The 26571-nt window shown below is 37.1% G+C and overlaps 1 protein-coding gene across 1 annotated transcript in view; it reads left to right on the top strand.

Annotated features, from left to right (window-relative positions):
- fndc4a (fibronectin type III domain containing 4a) overlaps positions 1 to 23414 on the top strand; it is a 28681-nt gene extending 5267 nt beyond the window's left edge. Inside the window, exons 2-6 of the mRNA XM_017427259.3 lie at positions 5783 to 5898; positions 7087 to 7291; positions 17162 to 17251; positions 19940 to 20073; positions 21038 to 23414. Coding sequence (XP_017282748.1) covers positions 5783 to 5898; positions 7087 to 7291; positions 17162 to 17251; positions 19940 to 20073; positions 21038 to 21079 — 587 coding nt within the window. The 3' untranslated portion in view covers positions 21080 to 23414. The remainder of the gene's footprint in view (positions 1 to 5782; positions 5899 to 7086; positions 7292 to 17161; positions 17252 to 19939; positions 20074 to 21037) is intronic.
- The last annotated feature ends 3157 nt before the right edge of the window (positions 23415 to 26571 follow it).

Raw genomic sequence — 26571 nt, 5'->3', positions numbered from 1 at the left:
GTGCTTTACTTAGGTGAGATCAGTGCACTGCTACATGTTCATGTTGTGGGAAGCTTCTTTATTTCTGTGATAGAGGTTTAGGCAGAGATATCGGCCTATCACAGATACATATGTATATTTCATTCTGTTCTTCATTAATATACCATATATATATGATTATATATGTTTGTGCTTGCGTCTGTGTGTGTTGAGAACTGTAAGAACAAATAATCCTTCATTAGCACCCTCAATAAAATGCTTAGCACCCCCTTAGCACCTGCAGAAAAAAATATCTGGAGCCGCCACTGAGCCGCACATATAAAAATGACAGTAACTCAGGTAATTGTACTGCAGTTGAGCTCAAATTTGGTGTGGTAGTAGCTGAGAGTCATCTCCAAAACATACTCTAAGTGCCAACAGATCACATGAGATCTCAGCATCTTGAGGTCTCACAGCCCATGTTTTTATATTTTTATTTTTTGCGAAGATTTGACCAAAAAGACTATAACTGTAATTTTAAAAAAAATAAATGTAACTCAGTTTAAAACTCTGGCATAAAAGGCAGTGGGTGATATTCATTCTTCAAGTAATCCTATAGGCCTTCAATACTTCTAGGAACCCATAAAATAAAACAAACAAACAAACAAACAAAAAAAAATCCAACACCGAGATGATTCCTGGAAATAATAAAATGTGATGACATTTTACTGATTAAATTATGATTGTAGTTCATCGAACATATAATATAATTTCAAATATTCCAATGAAGCATTATTTAAAATGTCTGTTTAAACAGTTTGTTCTTTTTCTCCACAGCAGTCTTTGACATAAAGCTGCTGATGCCATCCTGTTGTGATAAATCTAAACTTTATTGTGTCATGATAAATACACTTCCAGTCAGTCTCGACATGAACAGACTCGCAGCCAAGAAACTAACAGGCAACTGTGCTTCGCCAGCAAATGTAGAGGTTAGAAAAGAAGATGATACAGCCATAAGGCTGTATCATCTTCTTTTCTAACCTCTACATTATACCTGACTCTGATGAAGTCTGATTAAGTTGGTCTGGGCTCGTTTCCACAAGGTTTCACAGCCGATCGGTGATCCAGCAGCTTTTACAATTTGTCCGTGTGCACTAACGTTCAGAGCTTTGGCTATATGTTGTGATTCATCCGCCTGGCAGTGCGCCCACATCCCAGGAGAGTCTTACCATTTATTTGCACCAACACACTTCTCGTCCTCTGTGACAGATTGCTGCTTAATTTCAAATCTAACGCGACATGATGTGTGGCGTGGGGCTCAGTCGGTGGCAGAAAAACATCCAAGTTTCTGAAACAACAACTGTTCCTGTTGACAAGAACATGGAATAAACTGAAGGTGGAAAAAAAACTGAAATGAAGAAAAAAACTTGAATTATCCAAATTGTGAAACATATTCTGGTTCCCTACTCTTTTTTTTATTAGTTTTATTACCAAATTTATAATTCTCAAGATATTCTCAAGGTTTACACTAAATAAGATCAGTAAGTTCTTAAAGTTGAAAATGTATATGTGCTACAAGTCATTATGGAGACAGCATCATAAAGGAAAATGCATTTATTGTAAACATTAGTGATGATTTCTGACCCGTTACTGCCTCTATCAACAGCAAAAGACCTGCAGGCGATGCATCATTGATACTGATTGCATTCATACCCATGCGTGTCACACTGTGACCCTCATTACCTCAAAGACAACGAGCTCTAAGAAAAATGAATGTGTCCTATATTAAATAAATGTTACAGCTGTTCCTGTGGAGGGGGGATATTAGTAGGAGTCCTGATGGATGGATAGATTGAGTTTGTTTATTTACAATGGAAACAAATGCAGCCACACTGAACCCAGCACCGTCTTATGATGCCAGTCTTTGTAAAGGCAATCCTGCTGCTGCAAAAAGTATGGAATTCCCAACGAAGCAGAAAGTCACTTCATGAAAAATTAAACATATAATAAAGGCACGTTGAACTGGTTGATGAAAATCCAACAATAAAACGGATGAGTTGTACGAGAATTACTTTACTTTCAGCAAAGGATCCTTGCAGAGCAACAGCGAATGACATTAAAAGTTTACACTAATTCTTAATGAGTAGGAAGGAAAGGATATTTTTCTGCACAAAAACAAAAACACTTAAACTTCAACAGTGAAGATTCTAAATCAGTATTTAATTGTTCCAACTATTTCTGTTCATATGCTTGTTGTCTTGTTAAATGAGTTCTCTCCTCACTAGATTAGGATGTACTTTTTAACATTTTTAATAGAATGATTGCTTCAACAGAAATGACCAAAAACTAGATGAAGAAAATTAGCTGCAAACCATAATACTACCACCACTGTGTTTTATAAATAAGAGAAGGAGTTTAAGATGAAAACATTTGACTTTCTCAACACAAAGGGTTAATTCATCAAACCTAATAGTTCTGTTTTAGTAACACTAATGTGAAAATGTTATTCCACCAGTATTTTGTTTGTTGTTTCTGGAGAACAGACATAAAGCAAATGACCTTGCATTCCCACCACATATTTGTTTTTAGTGTTCTCCTGATGGCAAACTTACTAATGGGATTTTTAAAAATCCGCTTTTCAGACTTTTTGTAATGACAAGACATAAGACATGCCAAATATGATGAACAACAAGACAAGTTAGTAAAATGTAAACATAATGCATTGAGTACATAGACAATGAACAATGTTTTTAGCTGATTAAAAGACATCTGAAGACTCCAGTAATTTCAAATCACTGATTTTGGAATCAATTTTCTGCCATCATTTAAATGTTAAGCTCCTGAAGGAATGCCTGCTTTTAGTTGTGGCAATTTTAAACGTTTGTTAGGATGCAGAACTTAGCTAACAGGAAAGTTGTTTATATGGCAGAGCTTCTGATTAATGTCTGGGATATGACCCTAAAATCCAGAAATATTGAAGAGGAGACGCCTTAGATGCAAAGCAGGAGCAAAACCAAGAGCAAGGAGGGGAAATGTAAATTATTTTCTTCTCAATAGTCAAAACTATGTCACGAGTAAGAGCAAGGAAAGAGACTTTGCAATTTAAAAGAAAGCGTCTCATTCCCTGCAAAGTTCAAGGCCATCCAACATGAGATAAAACTTTCACTTCGAGCCTTTCCACATCTGTTTTACCACATTAACTCAGCTCCGTGCACGTAGTATCTTCTCATTAAACGGACAAAATCAGACCAACACGACCAGTGTTACCACAAAGCCCACTTTTATCCCCCTCAACTTTACACAATATCAATTTCCTCTCATGGTTTTTATCCCATTCTAAGGATTTCGCAGGTCACTTTGTTCAAGTCCTTCATTCTCCTTCACAACCAATCTCTGAGCACGTCTGGAGCCTGCAGAACTGAGCGCTGTGCTTGTGTCTGAACCCAACTTTCTGCAACCCGTATTAGCAAAGGACACTGATAATCGTGTCTAACCGGAGGGATTTAAAACTTCCTTCATTGTCAATTTTTGCTCTAAATATATCAGAAATGTAAAAAATCCATTGTTTGCATAGGGAGAGAAACTTGTAGGAAGTTAGGACAAACATGATGAGTGAGACTCAAATCATTTGTCAGAGCTCGAGATTTCATGTCGTCTTTAATCTTCCTTTCCTAAGCTTGCAAGTTGAAGTTAATATTGTTCTTGCAAATCAAATCTCATCTTATTGATTAGTAAATATGTGAACTGAAAGATTTTAAGGGATTAAGATCCACTTCACAACAGTTAGGTTTATAAAATGCTAAAAAAAAGGTTTTTAAACATGGGACTGCTAATAATTTAAAGCATCTATAATTTATTAGGCAAAACAGGTCAAGTTGTGTTCAATGTCTCATGGTCATTGATGCCCATTCGTGGAAAAAAGGTGATATTTGCCCCTTATCTGACATTTCTCCTCCCCTGAGCTTCTCCTCACAGTGTCTGCCACTTTCTGTGACAACACAAATGTTATTAGACGTACAGTAACAACAAAAGCCCTGGCGAAATGGCCTTCAGGTTCAGCTGATCCCATCTGGCCTGCCTGTCTGACCCGCGCAGACTCCTCTGTTAGAGCCATCACCCTTCTGTTCCCTCTTCCCTATTTGCTGTCCAGGCCTTTTCTTCCTACTTCGTGACAAGCAGGTCTGCCTGCGATGAAAATGTGAAAGAGGGGTGCAGAGTGAGGAAAGCAGGGAAGGGACTGTCAGAACGCAGAAAGTAAATATCAAAGGTCAACGTGTCGGGTTAAAACTGAAGGATCTTTGAAGGATAAAAGCAAGCATGAATGCAAATCTGTGACTTTAAATTCTGTAGGTTCATCATAAAGTAAAATAACTCCAGTTTACCCTTATAGGTTTAATACACAAAACCACTAACACACACAAACAAGCCAACAACAATAACAACAAAAAAACATTCATAATTTTGACAGCTTAAACGTTCCACAGATACAACACAATTAAAGAGACTAATGCTTCAACTCTTCACCAGAAGAAAAAAAAGAGCAGCATCAGGTTGCAGCCAGCTGTGAAACTAAATTACAGAGAGCAGCTACATAGTGCAGCACAGGAAAGAAAAAAATATGTCCAAGCTCGACATTAAGCTACCACTGAGCCACAATCAGGGAGCTAATGATCTGATTTTCATTGAGTTTGGATCCGAGTATGCCTGATATTATGCAGGACGGAGTTTGTGCCTCTGACAATACAAGAATTAATCTGGAAAGAACAGTAATTATGATGATAGCCGTAGATACTAAATAATAGTAATAATAAAACTGATGTTGATGGCAGAAAGCAGACACATATGGCAACAATTACAGGTGGCAGAAACAGACATCACCTGTTTCACTAACAACACAACCCAACAGATTCAAAAACTATCCTCCATGAGGTTTAACACAGCCCTCTAAAGCCTTTTTTATTATTTATGTCTGAAATTTTCATTTCTTATTGAGAAAAACTTTAAAAAAAGGCTGCTTGTCAGGTTCATAATGTTTTATAGATCCTTTGTAATATATCTTATACAAGACTTGTATTACTTTATTTTTGTGCAGATTGTAGCCCAAATATCAATGCTTCCATAAAGAATATTTCCTTCACAGCTGTGGAGAAAAATAGCAACAGTGTTTGAACCATTTCTCAGATACTTACAGTTTCTTCTGCAACAATGTTGGCTGGTTGGTGACGAGGACCCAGCAGGTGACAGGCAGGTAGGTTTGAGCCAGAAATTTCTAATTTATTAAATAGAAGCAAAACAAATACTGAGCAGGGGAAGTTACGCTTGAGGATATGACACTGTGAATATGAAAAAACACAAACAAACAAACAAACAACAAACAGAATTGTGAGTACTGGGTGGAATGATTAGTAAATGGGAACGGCTGGGATGATTATAAATTAACAGCAGGTGTGTGGCAGGCGAGACGAAGGGGCTGAGGGAACAAAAACAAACCAAACTGCCAGGCTGAGCTTGTAACAGAAACATAGATGACTAGGAACAGAAAACTACTGGCAGAAATAAACCAAACGCGCTGATAAACGAAGTGCAGAGAATGAAAACCTGAAAAACTGGACATACTAACCAAGACACCATGAAATCCCATCTGTGAAATCACTGAGATAAAGTTTTTTGCAACTCATTTACTCTTCTGTGTTTTTTTCACAGATCCTTTCCCTTAAAACAGAGTTACAGCAAATAGTTCACACCTTCTAAATCCTTTTTGATATTTGGTTCTTCTGCTTACTTTAACCAATCTCTGTCTTCATGTTTTCCTCCTCCTCTCCAGACCGGACACCAACTCCTGTAAACGTCTCCGTCATGCATCTGCGAGCCGACTCAGCAACGGTGTCCTGGGAGGTTCCAGAGGGGGACATCGTAATTGGCTTCTCCATCTCACAACAGGTAATGCTTTCACTTCTAAAGTAAATTCATTTCTGTTTCTTTCCTTTTAATTTATTTGCAGTTTAATATTGAGCCTATTGGCAGGCCAACAAGCCCACAAGCAAAATGAGGAGGTTTATTATGATCTGTTTTCTATAATGTTGTGATTTCTATGGTCAGTATATTAATTTTATAAAATGACGTGGAGGTGTCTCAATAGATCAACACCTTAAGGCTTTTAAAAAACATAAACACAAGCTTATCAAAGCCTGGAGTCAGAAAAAAATGCCAATATGTCAAGAGAAAAGAAAAGGTTGCAGCACGGATGCTTATAAGTTTGTAAAACAGGCAAACTGCTGTAAAAGGCTTAAAATATTATGATGCAACACAAAAATACAGCAGTTTATTCATTTGTTTTGCTTCAGAACATTATGCAGTGATTAAAATTTGTTTTCTATTCAGCTTGACTCTTTATTCAAGGTTCTTCAGCATCTTAGGCAGCTGCACCTAAACTTTTCTTGTCATTTCCTTAAAGGTTTAGTCATTACACCGTTTAGAGACGTGCAAACGCTTTTTGACAGAACCCTCATTCAAGCAAAGCCTTGAAAGCCTAATAAAAGGAGACATCTGGGCGAATGACGCTGTAAGTGCAGAGGAGAGCGTGCAGCGAGGAGATATATGGCTGTGATGGGAGGAAGAGATCTCACAGCTTTGTGCCTCGATTGCTCCGACAACCTTGTGAAAGGTCAAACGCAGCGTCTGAGCTTTTCAGAGCTCCTCGCACAAAGTGTTTGCCATCTAAATTAATCGCCGCGTTGACTCCACAACCTCTCAATTCCTCGTCAAGACTCCATACGATGGAAAGTCCAAAACTGTTAACACAATAAAGTGGCCAGCGTGTTTTTTTTCCAGAGCTTTGGATATTTTCTAGTTGGTCAGTTCTGTCTCAGATTGGCATTGTGTCAGATTGTTTCAGAGCCTTTTTTGCAACTTTGGACAGTGACGCTTTATTGATTTTAACATTGCCCTGTCACAATTAACGAGGCGGCGCAATGCCATTTCCAAGAAAAGACAATACCTTTTGTCACTGGGCTGTAGCATTTTTGTGTGGTCACCCTGATCGCTTTTATGCCCTCAGCACTGATCACTGCTGGAGGTCCTGGGTAGTTAAATGTATTCTGTCGCTCTCTGTCCCTTTCCTATGCTCAGAGGCAGGATGGACACATGCAGCGATTCATTAGGGAGGTCAACACCACCAGCCATTCTTGTGTCCTTTGGGATCTGGAGGAAGATACGGACTACATCATCCAGGTCCAGTTCATTGGCCTCTATGGAGAGAGTCAGGCCAGCCAGAAAGTCCACTTTCGCACACTGAAGAAAACGGACCGGTTCTCGTCCAACAGCTCCAACCAAGGTATGCAGCTCTGAGACATGTGGGAATGGTTATGTCGAAAAATCTGGTTACAATGACGGCAAAAAGAACCAAATTCTAAACGGACGTAACCCTACATCCAAGACGCCGATAAAACATAAAACATTCATTTCTACACCCTAACTACAGCCTAACCCTGACCCTTACCCTAACCCTAACCATTATCAGTACATAGCTAACCCTAAACCAAACCTAAACTCAATTCACACCTTAGTCCTAAACCTAACCCCTAACCCAAAAACATAATTTCTCCTCGTGAGGACCAGGCTTCGGTCCCCACAAGGAGCAGTTGGTCCTCACAATGTAGTATATGTTAGGAAAATTGTCCCCACAATGTATCAAATACATGGCCACACACTCATACAGACACAGACTAAATCACCTGCTTTTCATGACAGTGGGTGATATGGCATGTGAAAGAAAGATGAAATGTTCTAGTTTTCTACTTTTTTCAAATCTGCTATCACATTTGAGCACAAAAGGGTAACCTTTATGAAGTGTTTTGTTCTAAAGCTAACACTAACATGAAGTTGTGTTTCTGCGCAGAGGCAGTGTTCAGATGACCCCTAACCAACAAAAATCAGCTTCATCTTTAATACTGAATAAGACAAATACAAATATAATATATATAGTGTAATATGTCTTGTTTAAAAGCGTTGAGACAGACATTGGTTTTTATGTTACATCTCAGGAGGAGAACAAGTCAGATTCTTGATGTTTGCACCTTTATAGAGAAGGATTTAAACTGCTAAATACTTTGCAAGACATTTACAGAAAACGAAAAGAAGCACTGACTGTTACGAACCAAAAAATAAAGCTTTTGTTTGCTGGTTGTGCCGAAGTGAAGTTCAGTAGAAAAGGTGGATGCAGCAGCTGTTTTTAAACCAGTTATATAATGCCATCCTTTGCTTTTCAGTCAGCATGAATCCCAGTGTACAGACAGGAGAGAACCATTACAGACAGTTTTCTTGCTGTTACACTGAAGCCTCTTTTCACTCCTCATTCTTTTTTAAATGCACCCTGACACTGAAAATGAGACACATTAAAGGCAAGTACTGACGAGTGAGAGTTCATGAGAGCCTCCCTCTCACAGGCTCACCTTGGGAGGGAGGATGGATGGTGACGGGGTAGCGCTCAGCGTGTTTCTTTTGGCTTTATTTTTGTTCCCAGACACCACGATATATTATTGACAGACGCCTCAAGTGCAGCGAGCGTCTCTGAATTTATGCAACGTTACATCAGCCATGGTGATTCTCTGCAGGGTCTGAAACACTTTAAATTCAGGGTACTGGCTCAGCTCATGGACTGACGGAAATATGAAAACCGTGACCAATACAAAACAGGTTCAGCAGCTCTCAGATTTCTTTCAGCAAAATGGAAGAAAAATCTCTTTCTTTTTTTGTCATGAGTTGTTAAGAGGATTACACTTTCTAAGGAAAAGTATTGTGCTAATCTTCTTTGCATTAGTTCATAACAATTAAGCCATGAGCCAAATATGTCCAGTTTTAAGATAAAGACATGGCAGCTGACATTTTGATGTAAAGTTCTATGGAAAGGTTCTGAATAATTAATATCTTACATGTTGTAGCTCTTTGAATGACCTCAGTTTACAGAGTTTAACTGACTGGTACCACTTCACAATAAGGATGCTTTTATAAAGAATTTATTAATGTCTTGTAAACAGGTTATTTAAGAGTTTGTAAACAATTTGTAAAGCAGTAATGTTAATTTATAAAACACTGTTCATACACTGAAGCAGGCTCACTCTTTGGCAAGTTCAAGTGCTTAAACATTTGTTCATTTCTTTATAATTTAGATTTTAAATATCGTTTGTCAATAAGTTTTCTGCATGTAAGCACCACTAGCATTTTCAGATGCTAAGTTTGCTTTGGCAAATTAAGTTATTTAGTAAAAAAAAGCTAAGCCACGTAACCATCAATAAATTACATTTACCTGAATAAATAAAAGTACAGCACTTCATTGTGCCAAATAATGAGCCTGCTTCAGGCTATGAACAGTGTTTTATAACTGTTGTAAATGATTAGTATTGCTTTATAAAGTGTTTACAAACTTATAAATAAAATATTTAGAAAGCATTAATAAATGCTCTATAAAAGGGCTCCTATTGTGAAGGGTTACCATTTATTTCTGACCAGATTGATGAGCTAACAGCTAGTCCGAGAAAAAGGATTGCTGTGGTCTGATAACAACTCTGGTCTCAAGAAACACTTTTTTAATAAACTTTTTTGTTGCTGTCAGTTTTGCATTGAACGATTATTTACACAAAATTCTTTGGTTATTTGCCCCTGAGAAGAGACTCTGGGGAAGGAGAAGGAGCCACGGATAAGCAATAGATGTACAGATGGTTGAATGGGTTTTAGCAAGTGCAAATAAAGGCAGTAGCAGCTACTTGTAGCACTTCCACTGCGGTCTAGGGCACGTCCTGCAGAAATATCATAATATTTTTGCTGGAATAACAGTACATTGCAAACATGATGGTAGTGAAAAGGTCTAGGAACTAGAATTTGGAACTAGGACTGTTTTATTACAGCAGCAATCCACTTGGGCTTGAACTATTAGCTTGTCAGTCAAAGACTTAACCTCTATGTCTCCTAACTGAGGTCATTGAATGAGCTAGGTAAAATATTAATTGTTCCTTACTTTTCCACAAAACCCCACTTCAGAAAATCTGAATGGCCCCTTAAATGTATTTTATCTGTGATATTACAGTCTGTGGTGAAAACTGAAAATGCTGATGTAAGGGGATCATAAATGCTCGTCTTTAGCTGAGTCAGATTGGATTTCACTTAATAAGCTAAAAAGACTGTGCAGAGGAAAGAAAAAACCCTGCACACCATCCATTAAACTAATACAGACACTGATATCATACACTCTGTGTGTCCAGGTAACGTTTCTTCAAGTTAAATTAAATGAATTTTAGTTAAAGCCATAAATATATCTTAATAAAGTTAGACTCATGGCCAGTGTTGAATCCTGGAAAGATTTATTATGCTACAATAATCAGGATTTGTAGCCCCCCCTTAAGTCACCCAGCTGGGTCATGAAAACAGGCCATTCAGTAGATGAGCATCATTTCCTGGAGGTTTTTTTTTCTTTCAACCAATCATTGTCAGGTTTTCATAAATCTCATGCCAGCTCTGCTGACTCGTTCAATCTCATCCAGTTTTCCTACGTAACTCTATGGAAACGTATTACTCAGCTGCTCGGTTTATGTTTGGCACACTGTAATAGCATTTCCAGCTTTAACGCTGTTGACAAAATTATTTTTGAACCACAAACATGAACAGTGTCCCACACATAACATAGATGTACAGTTTATAGACAAATGGAGTCTGAGATAAAAGCTGATAAAATACAAAAAGACACCTTATTCTATAATAACCTCTACTGTTGTAGCCCATATATTGTTTAAAAAATGTATACACAAAACAGTGGAATGTGCTTTAAGGATCTGCAAAAACATAACCAGAGATTACACAACTAAATCACATTTTGTTTGCAGTTTCTGCGACAGTGGCTCTGCTCACTCATTCCTAATCATTCGTGAGCCCACTGGAAGTCACGGACATTCATATCTACAGCCAGCGTAACACCACAAAACTACGCTGCACATAAAAAAGTCAAATCTACTGTTTATAAATGTGCTTTTTTAGTGTTTTTCCAGTCTTTTCGAAAAGGAGTATACACCTCAACCTGAAACCTTTACAACAAAAGAGCCATTTCTGCCCCTTTAATCATTAAAATGTGCTACAATTGTGATTATTGATTATTCGTTGGGAGGCCTTTTCTGGCCAGTGTGAATGGTGACACCCCCCTCCCCCCCACACACACTATTGCTTATTACATTATACTACACATGTTTTAATATTTATTGGTGTTTTTACATTCCAGGACAAAAGAAAATACCATATTCATGTAAAGGAGAAAAAAACACATTTTAGTTTATATCCCTTTTGATAAAAATCAAAACACTGAACTATGCAGGCCTATGGGAGTCCTCTTTTTATTTGTGGAAAAAAAATAGTTAGAGATTCCACTTTGAAATAATAAAGCATATAGTTGAAGAGAATATAAAAAAACTAGGCCAGTTTGATGTGAATAAGACTTATTGAATTAAAAATAAAAACAGAGACCTTCATTTACTTCTACTTTGTGCTTTCTAAGTTAGATTAACAAAATGGCTGACAAGCTAACAAACTACTAGCATGACCTGATCAACATGTTTCGCTCCTTGTATTATTGTATTAGTCGCATCAGTCACATATTTGCAAAAAAAAAAAAAAAAAATGACAAGAAAAACTGCTGAAGCTAGTCTTTTCTGTTGGGGGTATAAAAATCAATAAAGTTTGCTTTCATGTTATTTTTGGTCAAAGCTTCTAAGAGGCACTGCAGAGGGACCAAAGAGCTGCAGATTGCAAAAACCATGGTTTAATTCAATATAAAAAAACAGTGATGCTGCAGAAAGCAAGTAATACATTTAGTTTAGTTCCAACTCAGTGGTAGCATGAAGTTTTATCATCATTACAAGTCCAAACTGTAATTTAAAAAGAGAAAAAGACTGGGGAAAATTTAATAATATATGACCATGGGGAGATAATATTGTGTTTAGGGAGGCAATCACTGTTTTGCTGTGATATAGTCCTGACAGTACTTACAAATGACCATTTAACCACATACCAGGCAATATGAAGCAGGACATATAGGGAAAGTGCTGCTGTTTGTCCAGCATTTATTGTTGTTTTTAAAACTCACATGTATTTTTGGCCAACAGAAACAAACCATGAAATTATCCATTCATCTTTACATTTTCTCCACTGTTTAACTTTAGCAGCAGTCTCTTAAAGTAAGACATGACAGCCACCAGTAAGAGTGAGTTTGCATACCTTGTACTGCTAAGTCATCCATTTTCACCGAACCTTCAGCCACTTTTACAGAATAGAAACAAACTGTCTGCTGCAGAGGCTTTAAAGCTGTGTTGGAAAGCAGTTCACTGTAATCATGTAAAGTGACTTACAGTTTATCAAAAGACCCAAAGGGGGCACCTAATCACAACCAGTGAAGAAGAAAATTGTAGCAAATGCTTGGCAGTCATTTCATGTCACTGACTACAGAAATTGAGCTTTTATGTTCATTCTTTTAGGTCAAGCAGAAACTCTCAGAGGACATATACTGTATACGGTATATACTTTTTTAAAAGTCCTGTTAGGAAACCTCGGCTCTAAATAGTGGAACATCTGAAGAAAAGATAAATATTTTAAATATGAACCGTATTTTCAATAAAAAACTAGCATTCCCACTGCTTGACACACCACATTTTTTAAACAGAGATTTCAACAATCTGTTAGAGCTCATGGTATGTGTTGGGAATGACTCTCAGCTACTACCACACCAAATCTTGACTCAGTTTCTGTAAAATTGACTGAGTTCTTGTAATTTTTGTGTTTGCTACAGTTGATTAGCTATGGCAGCTAACTTAAATTGGGTTGATTCCAAACAATCAGGTGTAGAAGCACATCACTGTCTGAATGTTTTGTTTTTCAAATTCATCCTCTGTTTTATGACATTTTTTTCCAAACATGCAGACAAATAAATACATACAGATCCACTGGCAAGTTTAATATTGCCAGGCTTTCAAAGGGCGGGCGATCATCAGCTTTCATGTTTGTCGTTTCAGAGTGACGTTCGTGGTGAGACATCCTGCTGCCTTTCGTTCCCCTGAAAGCCTTTTTGATCTCTCTGGCTCTAGTGTTACAAAAACCATTTCAAAGAAGCTGTCTTAGCCAAGTGCTTCCAATAAAAGTTAATTGATTTTTTTTGTAAAAAGTATAATGAACGTTCCCAACTGCCAAGACGATGATGCCCAGAAATCAATTTTTTTCTTCTTCTACACTTTGTGCATATCCAGAATCCATTTATTTTACAGAAAGTACCTCTAGGTAAAATGGCCACTCTTTACAATTTACGTCCAAATAAGAAAGTGTGGACATTTTATTTCTCAGGAATCGATATGCTCGATCATTCCAAAAGAGCTTTGCCATTTATGTAGTTCCATGGAAAGGTTTTAATCCATAAACTTCATCAATGTGTGTTATGGCTGCCTTTCAGGAGAGAAGAATGCTGTGCTGTTCTGGCCTAGAGTGGTTTAATCCATCAGCCAACCTGCGCAAGTAAAGCAAAAAAGATTAAAGCGTACCAGTCTGAGGCTCAAGCACATCTGTTCATTCACTATGGGTACAGGGGAGATGAGAAAACAGTTTACGATTTTTATCTCTAGAAATCACTGCACATGTGTATAGCTGAACAGTACATTTGCAAAATAAAAGGTTTTTAGAAACTCAGAGGATGAGTTTATGTTGCAGCCAATTAAAGCAAAATGAGGATTTATAGCAAAAAAAAAATATTTTATTCCTTTATTTAAATGCTATTTGTCTACTACATAATAAACTTTATTCTTGTAATAAAGTGACCATTGTGTGTCTGGCATGATTATTAGTCTGTAAGAAGAATGGCTAATTTGAACCGTTTTGGGTGCTTGGTGAATTTAGAAAATGTGTTTTAATGTTTAAAAATTTTAATCCCAAACGAATGACATGTTACTTGCTTCTACTTGTTGCAAATCTACTATATATTTCAGGCCCATTTGACTGATTTGCATGTGTGTTTTTCTGTTTGTTAGCAAAATATCTCATAAACCACTGCTTGAATTTTAATGAATTTTAATAAAAACTCTCGGGATGTAATCACTGGATATGACACTAACTAACTTTTAGAGTTGACCCCATTCAAGATGGTTGAAACAACCAACCTTTTAAAAAATAAACAGCTACAGATCTGTCAGTTTTACAGAATCTGAGCTGAATTTTGGTGTGGTAGTAGCTGAGAGTGTTTAAAGTTTATCTGATACACGGTATTATTGTAATGATGTATAGTACGCTATACTCATGAATATAAAAGCATATTTACACAGACCACATTTGATTTGTGTCTGTTTTGATGTTCAGTCATGAGTTTAAGATGTTTCATATTGTAACAAAACCTAAAAATAAACACAACCCTTTTGTCTGAGAGAAAGCTAATGAAAGAATTAATAAGATGAAGCATCGTTGTGACACCAGAACTGAATCCCTGGAGTGTCGTTCCACGGTTTCCTGACACATTTCAGAGTCACCATCATCATTGTGGGATTAGTGGAGAGCAGAAGGACGATCGAGTTATTATCTCAGCGCAAACACTTTGATGCACAACAGTTCACTCGTTCTGCTCAGGCAAAGAGAAACACAGCAAAATAACGTGGTGCCAACATCAAATATATAGGAAAAAAAACAGAAATTGTCCTAACCAGGTCATCTAGAAATGTGTTTTTTCAGTCTGGGTTATGAAATATACTGTATTGCAATACAAATCCATATTATTACCCTTAAGAGAGTATCCAGATCAGTTATTTTTACCTTTCTGCTCATTAGTGGTAAGTAGCTGGGGGTGAAGCTGTAACTGCATGGTACAAGATTAAAAGATGTAATGTCTCATAAAGAATATAATTCCTGCGTACTTGTGTGAATTATAGGTTCATACAAGTTATCAAACAACAGGATTAGGTTCCACTTTAGAAAACGTAGAGTCCCTTCAAAAGCTCATGTCTCCGTTAGTTTGTTGGTTAACTCATCACTTGGAAAAGATAAACTCATATTTTAGATTCTAAAAGGATGAAAACTATTACATAAGAAGCAGCTAGTGGATAATAATTAGTGAGTGGGTTCAGGTAGCCATAGGACATGTGGGAGTAATAAACTGGATAACAGCCTGATGAAACAGCTGTCACACGCTGACCTCAGATCTGATCTGACATTTCAGTGGAATCTTCACTCTGATTTCTGTGCAGAGCTCTTTGTGCAGCATCTAAATGACGAGTTATTCACATGAAAAGAATCTTTTTCTTTTTTCTCTCTCTTTTTACATGGCTGGAAAGTTTGAAACTGGAAAGAAGAAGAATTTGTCATCAAACCTTCATTTAATAGACACAAGTTTAAAGAGTAAAAACGATTTGTTGTCAAATCAGCAACATCAAAAAACGCTGCCTCCGTGCTGTTAATTAATAAACAAAAAAAGAAGGCAAGATGGATTTGGCAGCTTGTAGAACCTCATTCAGCAGCAAAAACTTGTTTTCTATAAGACTTCATCAGACTCTCATGTGGTTGTTGAAAATTTTGACCCACTCTTGTTTTACAACATTACTTCAGTTCTTTAAGTTTTGTAGACATTCGTTTCTACACAGCTCTATTCGGGTCTGATTTCCATCAGACTGAGGCCTGCTCTTCGACTGGACTGATGTAAGACCCAGATTTTTGTCTCATTCAGCCACTCTGTTGCAGATTAGCTGCTGTGTTTGGAATCATTGTCCTGTTTCATGAACCAGTTTGGGCCAAGCCTCAGCTGTTGGACAGATGGCCTCACATTTGACTCCTGAATACTTTAGTATACAAAGGAATTCATGGTCGACTCAATGATTGCAAGTTGTCTCTGGCTACAAAAAGCCCAAATCATCAGCCCTCCACCCCTGTGCTTGACAAATGATATGAGGTGTTTGTGCTGATGGTTTGTGTCTGGCTTTCATCAAACATGCCCCTGTGCATTTTGGCAAAAATTTTCTAACTTGGTTCTATCATTGCAAACTCTGACCTCAGGGTGAATTTACTGGGAAGTTTGGCAGCTGTCTTAAATATTTTCCATGTGTGAATAAGCTTTCACTTTGTAAAATGATTGAGTCCAAAAGGTTTGAAAATAATCTTATAAGACTTCCCAGATCGTTGTGCAGCAGCATATGCTTCTCTGAGATCATTGCTGATGTCTTTCCTTCCTGGCATTGTGTTAAGAGCAGCAAACTACCAAAAGCCCTGCTTTTACACTGATGATAGTAAGAAGCACTTGGCTGCTACTTTCTCTCTTAAATTCTTTTAAATTTTTTTTGTTGAATAAATAATGACAGGGTGGAAATTTTCTGTCTTTTTCAACATTTGAGGTTAGATTTCATTTCTTTTATTATTATTTTTATTACATCCTGATAAGTAAACCCCAAAAACTGAACAAGGGTGGATTTTCTTCTTTTCCCATGACTGTATTCCTGAAATTTTAAATGCACAAATTCCCTCTGACTTTGATCTCTTGCTGCCGGCTCCTTTCTTTTTATCTCTGTCTGAATTTTCATTTAAAAAATCCTGGCAGTTTCAGCATAATCCCACAAACGTCTATGGTAATAAGCATCAAATATGCTCACTTTTTGATGAACCCTGACTCATTCCTTCTATCCTCGAGCCATACCACTGAAGAGTTGTGGCAGCACAATTGAACACACTCTGTTAACTGCTGGATTGCTGACAGACTGGCACTCAAGGCCAGTTACTTGACAGGCTGATTCGCTAAAAGAGCCAATTAGGAAGAGTGGCGCTCTGGAAGAGGTCCATCCAGGCGAGTTAAGAGATAGTTAGGAGAGTGGAAATAGGCCCCTTGGTAATCCACTTAAAAGAAAATTAATTTTACAAGAAAGAAATGTGGTAAAGCTCACAACATTTTCTGACAGCTAATACTAATGACAGTCCTAAGCTATAAAGACAGTATCAATTTTTTCCTCATTTATACGGTCACTGTGAGTTTACGTTTCATCTTGAATCAGTCAAAGTTCTTCTTTTCCACTTTACTTAACCCCATGCAATGTCTATTGCATGTAAATAAGGATGCAAGGACAAAATATTCAAGACTTTTTATTCAGTGATCAAAGTTCAGGAGTGTTTTGCATTTTCTCATACAGCTGTCCTGTTTGCCCCCTCTCTCCTGTAGATGACCCCACCATGCAGGGCCTGGATAAATCCAGGCATCTACAGACAGGAGAGATGATCATAATTGTGGTGGTCCTGGTCATGTGGGCAGGTATGTTTGTACGGTGGATGTGTGGCGCTATTTGTTTAGGAACAAAATACAAACCAACAAGCATGAAAACAACTTAAAAGCCCCGCCAAACCTAATTTCTAAAGTAATTTCATTAAATACAGAAGCTTTTTGTCATTTGAGATGTCTATAATTGAATTTCTGACTCTGTTCTGTTATTATATTAAGTGAGTGGGGCCTTTGAGTAACACAGATGTAACATTTGCCCAAGAACTATTAGTCTGATGCAGATAAAAATAACCAAAAATTTAAAAAATAAGAGAGGTAAATCCTTGTAACTTGGGGTCAGTTTGACCCAAAGGCCACGGGAGAGTTAAAAGATTAGAAGAAGGTTTGGAAGCTTGGAAACAAAATACACAGAAATTAGAGGTGGTTTAAAACCGCTGCATAACACTGTTGTTATTGCTTGCACTTTCCCATTACATCGTTTATTTCTGAACAAAATTCTGCTTAACTTTTGTGCATAGTCTTTTTACCAGTTCATTTTTGTTGGTGTTACAAGACAAGAGTGTTTCTATCCTTGCTGGTGAGAAGATTTCTGCAAAGACAGAGTAGAGACGTCTTATTATTTACAGTCTTACCACCAGAAATGTGTTGCTACAGGAATCCCTGCATCTGTCATCTCTGTACCAAGGGCATAACTCTTCATCTTAAACAAACAAGAAGGAAACATTGATATTAACAGATAATAAAATGTATTTTTGTCTTATAGGATTCAAAGTTTCACCTCATGTAGTTGTAAACAAATAGTATTACAAACCATGGCAAATTATATAAAAAAATTCTGTTTCTCTTGGAGGATATTCACAACCATTGTCAGTAATAGCAGGTACATGAAAAATAACAATGTGAACCTCACAAAGGTTTCACACCGCAGTCCTGCAGTCAGATCAGTACATTGTTATCAATCAATAAACCTGTTATCATTAGAGAAAAAAAAACAGATGTGTGGAGTATTTGTTCAGAGGAGAAGAAAAAAAACACGAGTGAGATTTGAAAAATAAACCTGTATTTTTTTGAAGATATTCTCTGTACGCCCTTTCACGGCGGTGCTTTTCTCTCCGTCAAACCAAGAGCTTCTGCTTCTCAGTAGAGGTGTGCTGATTAATGAAGTGTTGAGGCACAATGAGATGTGGCAGATCTGACAGGCTGCCAGGCGCAAGGGCTTCCCACCCACGAGAGGCAGAGTGAGACGTTAAATAATACTAATGAGAGAAACCAAAGCAACGCGTGCAGAGGCTGTGAGTGGGAGTGAAAGAACTGTGTCACTCCAGGGGGGGTCTAGTCACAAAGGTTGGAAATTATCCTTTTCTAATCCATTTCATTTGTTCATTTCAGAAAATTATCCCGTTACCCCCTATCTGTGCTGTTTTCTTTAAAAAAATAAATAAATTACACAAATAATTAGCCATTGACTTTAATATGCAGCAATCTCATCTTTTATAGTAAATTAACTTTTGGATAGTGATTTGTTCTAAGCTGAGAAAAAAAAAGGAGCGGTTCTGGAAAAACGATTCACATCTTTTAGCTCAGTAAAAATAGCAACAATGCACTTAAAAGTCTGTATGAAATGGGAATATTTCAGTGAAAATGTACTCATAACATAAAATGTCAACAGATTCTGAATACTGTAGTACTACTGATATCACTCCCCTGTTTACTGGCTGTAATGAGTCTCATTAAGTATCCTGTTTCCAGCTTACATTAATGTTCATTTTCTTGCAGTTTCTTAGTAATTATTTAGTCTGTGAAATGCTAAATGTAGCGTGAAATACAGAATACCTGTTATTTAATATTCTGAATGTTTCAGATGTAACTGAGCAAACATTTTGGTAGCTACACTTAAATGTAATCAAATATACAGTAAGTTCTTTATTTGTTTTAAAATCTAAAGGAACTAAAACTTTATAAAGTATAATATTTCTCTTTCACATGAAGTCAAACAGATGTGGAAACAAAGCGGTGATTCAAAGAGTAGTACAAATATTTTAAATGTGGACTAAAATGCAGACTGCAGCTAAACAAACTGGAAACCAAATTCCCAGTTAAACCAGTTATAAAATTGTCTCTTTCTAACAGAAATCACCAAACTGTGATAAATTGTCCTCACAAGAGTAGATTTTTCTTCTTTGGAACCTTAATTTAAATAAAATTAAAAGAAAGAAAAACACTTTAACTCAAACTGCCGGGGTTCAATAAAATTATTTTAAATATAAATCAGCAACATCTCTGCTAATTAGACAGCACCATCATTCCAGCTGCATCTTGGGAGAACACGAACATAAAGGATAGATAATAATCTGTCAGTCAAATGAAAACTCCCCACGGCTCGGCAGCGCAGATCTCATTACCAGAACTACAGATCCATTTCTGAAAAGCTAATGGCAGCCTTTTTGTTGAAATTTATAACCTCCCCGATGCCAGGAAGTTTTGCCGTGAATTTACAGTACTTGCACAGGCTAGAGGCAGAGCTGAATCTGACTGATTGCAAAGTGCAACAAAGCAAACTCTATCATCTTCAGCGCTTTCAGATCAGCCACTCCGCTCCGTGGGGGGCAAAAGTCTATTACCCATACATGGCATTTCAGGATGCCCGGGTGCAGGAAGTAGCGTTGTATGATTGACAGCTCTGTCTGTTGTGTGTGTGTTTATTTCACATGTGGCCGGCAGCTGTTATAGCCCTATTCTGTCGGCAGTATGACATCATAAAGGACAACGACTCCAGCAACAATAAGGAGAAGGTCAAGCAACTGTCAGAGAGGAGCACGCCAGAGCACCACAGTGGAGGACTTCTACGGAGCAAGGTGAGCCTGAATGAAAAATGCAGTCGGAATTTGTTACCTGGAAGAATTTCTTTTTAGGTAATGAAAAAATCAACTTCAGGACCCTAGTAGTTATCATCCTAATAGTCATTTGGTTTACTGCTTGTTGTGGCAAAACTTCCCTTTACTCTTTTAAACATATGACTTTCTTTTTAGGACTGACCGTACCAATATATTTTTGCAAATTCAATTTAATTCTCCTTGAAACTTCCTTAAAAGTAGCAAGCAGGGGTGAAATGGTACATGTATTTGTACCATGATACTCTGGTACAGATGTTTCAGACAGATACGGTGAACTGATGATGAATACGTCATTCACAGATGATCATCGCTCCCAGAGCAGACCCACATTTTATTTACCTGCATCTTGCTAACAGCCACAACAGAAAAGAGGCAAAGAAAGATATCTTTCAGTCATTGTACAGTAAACAAAGCATGGCTGGCTCAGATGAAAATAGCTGCCTGTTTGATTCAAAATAACTCCAGCAGAGAGAGAGACTAGACGTGCATGTATGGCAGGCAGTTATATAATATAAGCAACACTTACTTGTATATTTACACTGCTAGTATATTTATAAAATATCTTTCATGTCAAGCTTTATTTTCACCCCTAGGAGCAAGCCTTGAAAATAAAGCTTCCTACAGGTTAAAACATCTTTAGCCTGTAGGGAGAGTACGTGGGAATTATCTCTGAGAATTCCCTGGAGGTCACATCATGATCACTTCAGGTGAACCCACCCACCATTTTCTGGAATCAAACTTTTCCAGCTTTTTGAAACAAACAAAAACAAAAACAAAACACATATAAAACAAATTCCCAAAAATAAAAACAGCTTCACTGAATACGAAAACAAGCAATACACTTTTCTTCAATAACGAAGACATTTGTATGACACAAAAAAAGTAAGACTCTAATAGTTATTTTCATTTTTCTTGTCCATTTCAGTTTCATCCCTCTGTACCATCCATAAACATCATTGAAGTTTGAGAAGAAGAAGGCTGAACCGAAACTCCTTCGTCTCCAAATAGATTTTTCTAATGCCTGTTGCCGATGAGTGAAACACAAAGACACATAGAGGAAATGGGAGTTTTGCGTGTGGTACCATCAACAAAAAAGCGTTGACAGAGGGCGCACATGCATGAGTATCTGTAAAGGGAAAACACACCATCCTAAGCATTCAAACTCGAAACTCGAAACTGTTAAAAATACACTCATGCAAACTGATACACTTTAGGGTTAATAGGACATGGCTTATGTTAACCCATGGTACAGTAAACACTGATGTCTTTGGCAGGTGCTTTATATATTACTGCAATACAAACCCCACAATATAACTCATCATCTCTGGGAGGCCTGTGTTTGTGATTTTAAATGCGCAGTGTTTTTGATATTGGCATGTGCCGTTAGATACTTTGTTTAACTGTTATAGACAAGTGCAACTAGTGTTAATTTACTGTTTGACCATGATAACACATTGTGGTTGCTGTAAGTAGATTGCTAATTAGGACAGAAAGAACATGAGCCCAGAACTAATCTTTTAAATCTACAGTCGTACTTTTTTCCTCTTTTTTTTTTTTTTTTTTTGCTCAAACTGCTCATTATTTCTGGATAATAGTGTAATCTGTTTTTCATCTTTCACATGTAAAAAACAAAAAAATACAACACATTTTATTTGTTTACTAAATGAAGTTGCATGCAGACTGTTGGCGTGTAGAATAGCATTTATTGTGCATTCTAACTTAGATTCCCAAACAGAGAAATAAACAAAATGACAGTACAATGGAGCTCTATTGTATGTGTCAATTCTTTTAACTGCTTGTAGAAAAGATGCTGCATTTTATCCTCATGTGTGTCTTTCTTGTAATTTTCTGACTATTATATTTTCTGACATGAAATATAAACCTTCTTTCTAGTCAATTACAGTTTCTTTCCTTCACTAAAAGCTATAAACAACCATCAACCGTGTGCCTAAGAAAACTGTAACCTGCCTAAATGACTGCCAGCATGTGGTGCCGACGTCTGTTATAAAGAAAATGTTTTGAGTGACTCATTAAAGCCAGCCTCTCATTTTCTCCAGACCCCACACAGTTTCAAACCCAGGACTTTCTCGGTGTGAAGCGACAGTGCTAACCTCTGCCTTGTCATGCTGCCCAGTCTTATCCCAGCTGAAGGGGGAAAAAAACAGCTATTCCATGATCATGTCCAATTTTTCCTCGGCCTTTGACACAATCATCTCACAGCAGCTGCAGAAAAGCTCCCTACTCAGACTGAAAACCTCATTGTGCACCTGGATTTTTGGACTTTCTGTCAGAAAGGTTGCAGACTGTATGGGTTGGCAGTAAGACGTCACACCATCACACTGAGCCCAGGGGTCCCTCAAGGATGTGAACTCAGTCCCTTTGCTCTTTACTCTGCTCATACATCACTGCATTGCCCAACTCGGCATAAAATCAATTAATGTGGCCTAGAAACACAAAAATAAGTTAGCTAGAAATTAAAATGGCATTTAAAATTATTTGAAATTCTTCACCCTTATGCTATATAAGACACACAGTTCTTGGAAAGTGAATTAATGTGTATTACAGTAAATTAGTTGTATTTTGCTCACACAATGCTTTGGTTTCAGCCAGAATTCTGTAACAAAATCTCTTAAATAAACAAAACATTACACATGTTCTCAATATTTGCCATTTCAAGTAAATTTGTATACCTAATCCCAGATTCTTCAGTATTCCTCAACATTTGTTTTTATTTTGAGTGAGGCAAACAAAGTTCATTATGCAGTTTACTTATGAATAAAACAAAACCAAGTGGTGCAGACAGTGCAGGTAATCCAGTAAACCAAATGTTCATGAAAGTTAAACTGATATAAACAAAATAAACAAATGGAACTCAGGCAGTCAGGGCAGAAGTAGAGCAAGAAAACTGGAAATGACATCACACAGTACATTTCATCAGTTTTGCAGTAACACTACTCTATATGCTCAATTTCGGTTTGCTCTTTTAAATTTAAGGCCTCTTGAAAGTTAAGAGATAATCACTTTTCGCTAATAACTATTATAACTATGAACTATCTGCTAGTAATTATTTCATGTTCATCCATAATGAGTCTGTAATCTGTAGGATTTGAGTTTGTAAATTCAAATCTTTGTACTGATCTTGGTTTTGGTTTGACTCCTGCTTTGTGTTAAACAGTTTTGCTGGCTTCTCTTCCTGATCTCCTTTTCTCTGCACACCAGACCATTGCTTCCAATCAGCACACTTGCTTTTCCTCTAGTGTATAAATCACTTTGTTTCCTTTGCTTTTTGCCAGATCATAACCCCCCCCCCCCCTCTCTCTCTTTGCTTTGGTTTTGACAATAAACGACACTGATTGCACTTTCTGCCTGACCGCTCCTTGTCCTGCGTTTGGGTCCTTCACCTCCCGTCTCACCATGGATCATGACGCACAGGTTATGAGACAAGATCGTCTGCTGCAGAACTACAGCATTTTATCTGGCCTTTGAACTGGATGGCTCCTAATCAAGAATGCAATTACATCTAAGAACATAGCTCATCTTAAAATAGAAAGTGATTACAGAGTGCAATAAATTCATAGATACTGTACTTCTTTTTAACTTTGTCTCAGTGCAACACAGCACCCAACTTCCATTGGTTTCATGTTTTAGAGCTAAGATGAGCTTTCGTTAGGTTGTAGATTTAATTCAGAGAGTCAGTAAATCTTATTAACGCTTCTCTGACATATGTAAACACAAAAGACCCAAACATTTAAATTAAGATTGATTGCTTTTAACAAGAGCCATGTGATGGTAATTTCTTCAGCAATAAAAATGTGTCCTAACCAAATCCATTTTCATGACTGCAACCATTTATTATGTCCCTATAACATATACCCACACTGTAAACACACAGCAGCAGGATTAGCAGTAAGATGTTGTGCTTCACTTTCCTGTTTACATAAATCAAAACATTTAAGAGCAATAAGTGTGTATGTGATCAATATGTGGGGCAGGTTACTGGACTCAGTGCTTTCAGTATTCGCAGCAGTTAATGCTTCGGCACGTCTGACCCTTAAAAGCCAGTCAGAATAGGTTGTCACTATCAAATATTACAACCCTTATCAGCACAATATTAATTCATTAGGCAGTGTAGAACACTTTATCGGTCTCTAATTAGCCGTTTCAAAAAATGTTGGATAGCCTGTTAGCAGCCAATTACATTGTCATGAATACTAAATGACCTGTTTCATTTGCAGACTGAAATACTGAGAGGAAATCAGACTTTGGTCAAGACTAAAATCCCCTAAAGTTAAAACTAATTCCCTGTGCACTGACTCTGTATTTTGTAGCCAAATAAATGATGATACAAAATAAAATTAAGAAGAAAACAATTAGTTTTGGGTTTCATGTTCTTCTTTCCAGTTGATCAAAGCCTTATTCTGCTGATTGTTGCTCAGGAGCCCATATGGTGGCGGACAAGTTTTACCAGTAAATAATCTGCTGGCGCCATGAAGGAACAATGACAGATCGAGCAAAGCCTAATCAAAAGAGTGAAGCGTTTGGAACTGTCCTTTCCTTGGAGCTGAAAGAAAGTAACTTGTAGTAAAGTAGACGTTGTTTTTTTTTCATTAACTCTCTCATTGAAACAAACAAAAACAAAGCCTACAAAGAACCCCGAAGTGTGAATATCTGAGACTGCACAAATACAATAACACAGAGAAGCATCCTTTAGGACTAGACTGACAGTAAGACTGATGTAGTGGTTCAATGCAGCACATCAATTAACACCAAGTGGCTGCAGTAAATCTGAAGTGAATTCTCAGAGAAAATCTCCTGATCTCCTTTTTGAAGATGGACCAAGAACTAAATACAGTCTCTGATTTCTTGCGATCATAGACTTTGATGCAAGGCCAAGTTGCATATTCTGTTTTAATGATCCAAACTTCCTAAAACGTCTTCATATTCTACACCGGCAGTCTAAAATAAATGACTTGTCATATTCTATATAATGACTGGCCTCATGAGTCTGTATATACACACACAGCAGCTGGAAAGATGCCTACTGAGTATCTGCCTGCATGAAAGCACCGAGTAAATCCGGAAAGTACAGAGAAAAAAGCTCACTCTCGTTTGAGATTTACTCTGTGTGACAGAGCTGATTCCTTTTTCTCCTTCTGCACACAATCTGACAATAAGATTTCAAGCTGCCTGTCATGATGCCACTCCAGACATTCAAATATTTGCATACCTCTCTGAGCAATCATTAGACTAAATAAACACTCAATGAGTCACAGAAACATGCACAAATAAGGCCGACAGGGTTGGTTTAAAGGAAAGGCAAAAATATGAACTGAACTGAATTGTTCCAAACAGACAAAACCGCCAAAAGTACATTTTATGGATTGTTTTTTGTAAAATAACAATTACTCTTTGCAAATGACTTGTTTGGAGGTCTACTTGGGTTAACACTTTATTTTTTATTAACATTTTATTTGACTTGCTCAGCTTGATTTCAGTGAACAAGAGTAAAAGCTGAGTCATTTGGTAAAGCTTTTGGTTACTTCTTCATCCTTGATTAAGCTTCGTGCTAAGAAACTGTAAAAAAACAAACAACACAAAACAGTTCCCAGTTAAGACCTTGAAGGTGCTGAAGTTTTCATTCAGGAGATATAAATGTATTGGAACATTTTTTTTTATTCTTAAAGCCTCATAAGACTGAATGTCCTTCATGTCTTCTCACCCTAATGTATTATCACCACATAAAGCACAGATGGTTATTGCACATTCTCCACATGTTTTTGTTTTTACAGCTGATTACTCTTTTAACTGAGAACATTGGTCAGTTTTACTCAGTATTTCTGGCTGCCAGAACCACTGTCATGAAATAAGTCAAGGAAATTTGGGAGTTATTCCTATCCTACTGAATCCTATTTTGTTTAGTTTTGCTGCTTTAGTCCACTATATAATTGGTTTTCTTCAAATTTAGCTATTTTAATTTTCTCTTTGCTGATTTCCTTACACAGTTTTCTTCTGTTTACCGCCTAATCAATGTGTTTCTCACTTTCTTTCTCGTTTTAATCACTGCTGGATTCTTTTAGATCAGATGTCTGCAACCTTTACAATCTGAAGATCACTTTTTGCCTCTTTTCCTACTAAATAATGTGTCCAAAGCCACAAAATCCACTTGAAGATTGAAATACAGTCAAGTCATAAATCAACACAACAAAATAAAATGAACCCTGAGATTTTGGTAACAATAATCTGAGTTTTGGCATATATCAATACTACATATACTAATAACTACACTAAACATAACATATCCTATTTTAAACTAATAGAATTAGAGTGAACATAAAAATGAGTCCAGTATGTTGGATTTTTAACTGTAGTTACTGTACAATTTTTTTCTCTTAAAAAAAGCAGAAGCTGTAATTTAGTTTAATCTTTACTAAAGTTTTTCTTTCAAAACTAAGCCTTGAC

This window comes from Kryptolebias marmoratus, linkage group LG19 (assembly GCF_001649575.2).
Source record: "Kryptolebias marmoratus isolate JLee-2015 linkage group LG19, ASM164957v2, whole genome shotgun sequence".
In the NCBI taxonomy this organism is placed as follows: Eukaryota; Metazoa; Chordata; class Actinopteri; order Cyprinodontiformes; family Rivulidae; genus Kryptolebias; species Kryptolebias marmoratus.
The sequence above is the reverse complement of the archived record's forward strand: the minus strand, read 5'-3'. Positions and strand labels throughout refer to the sequence as shown.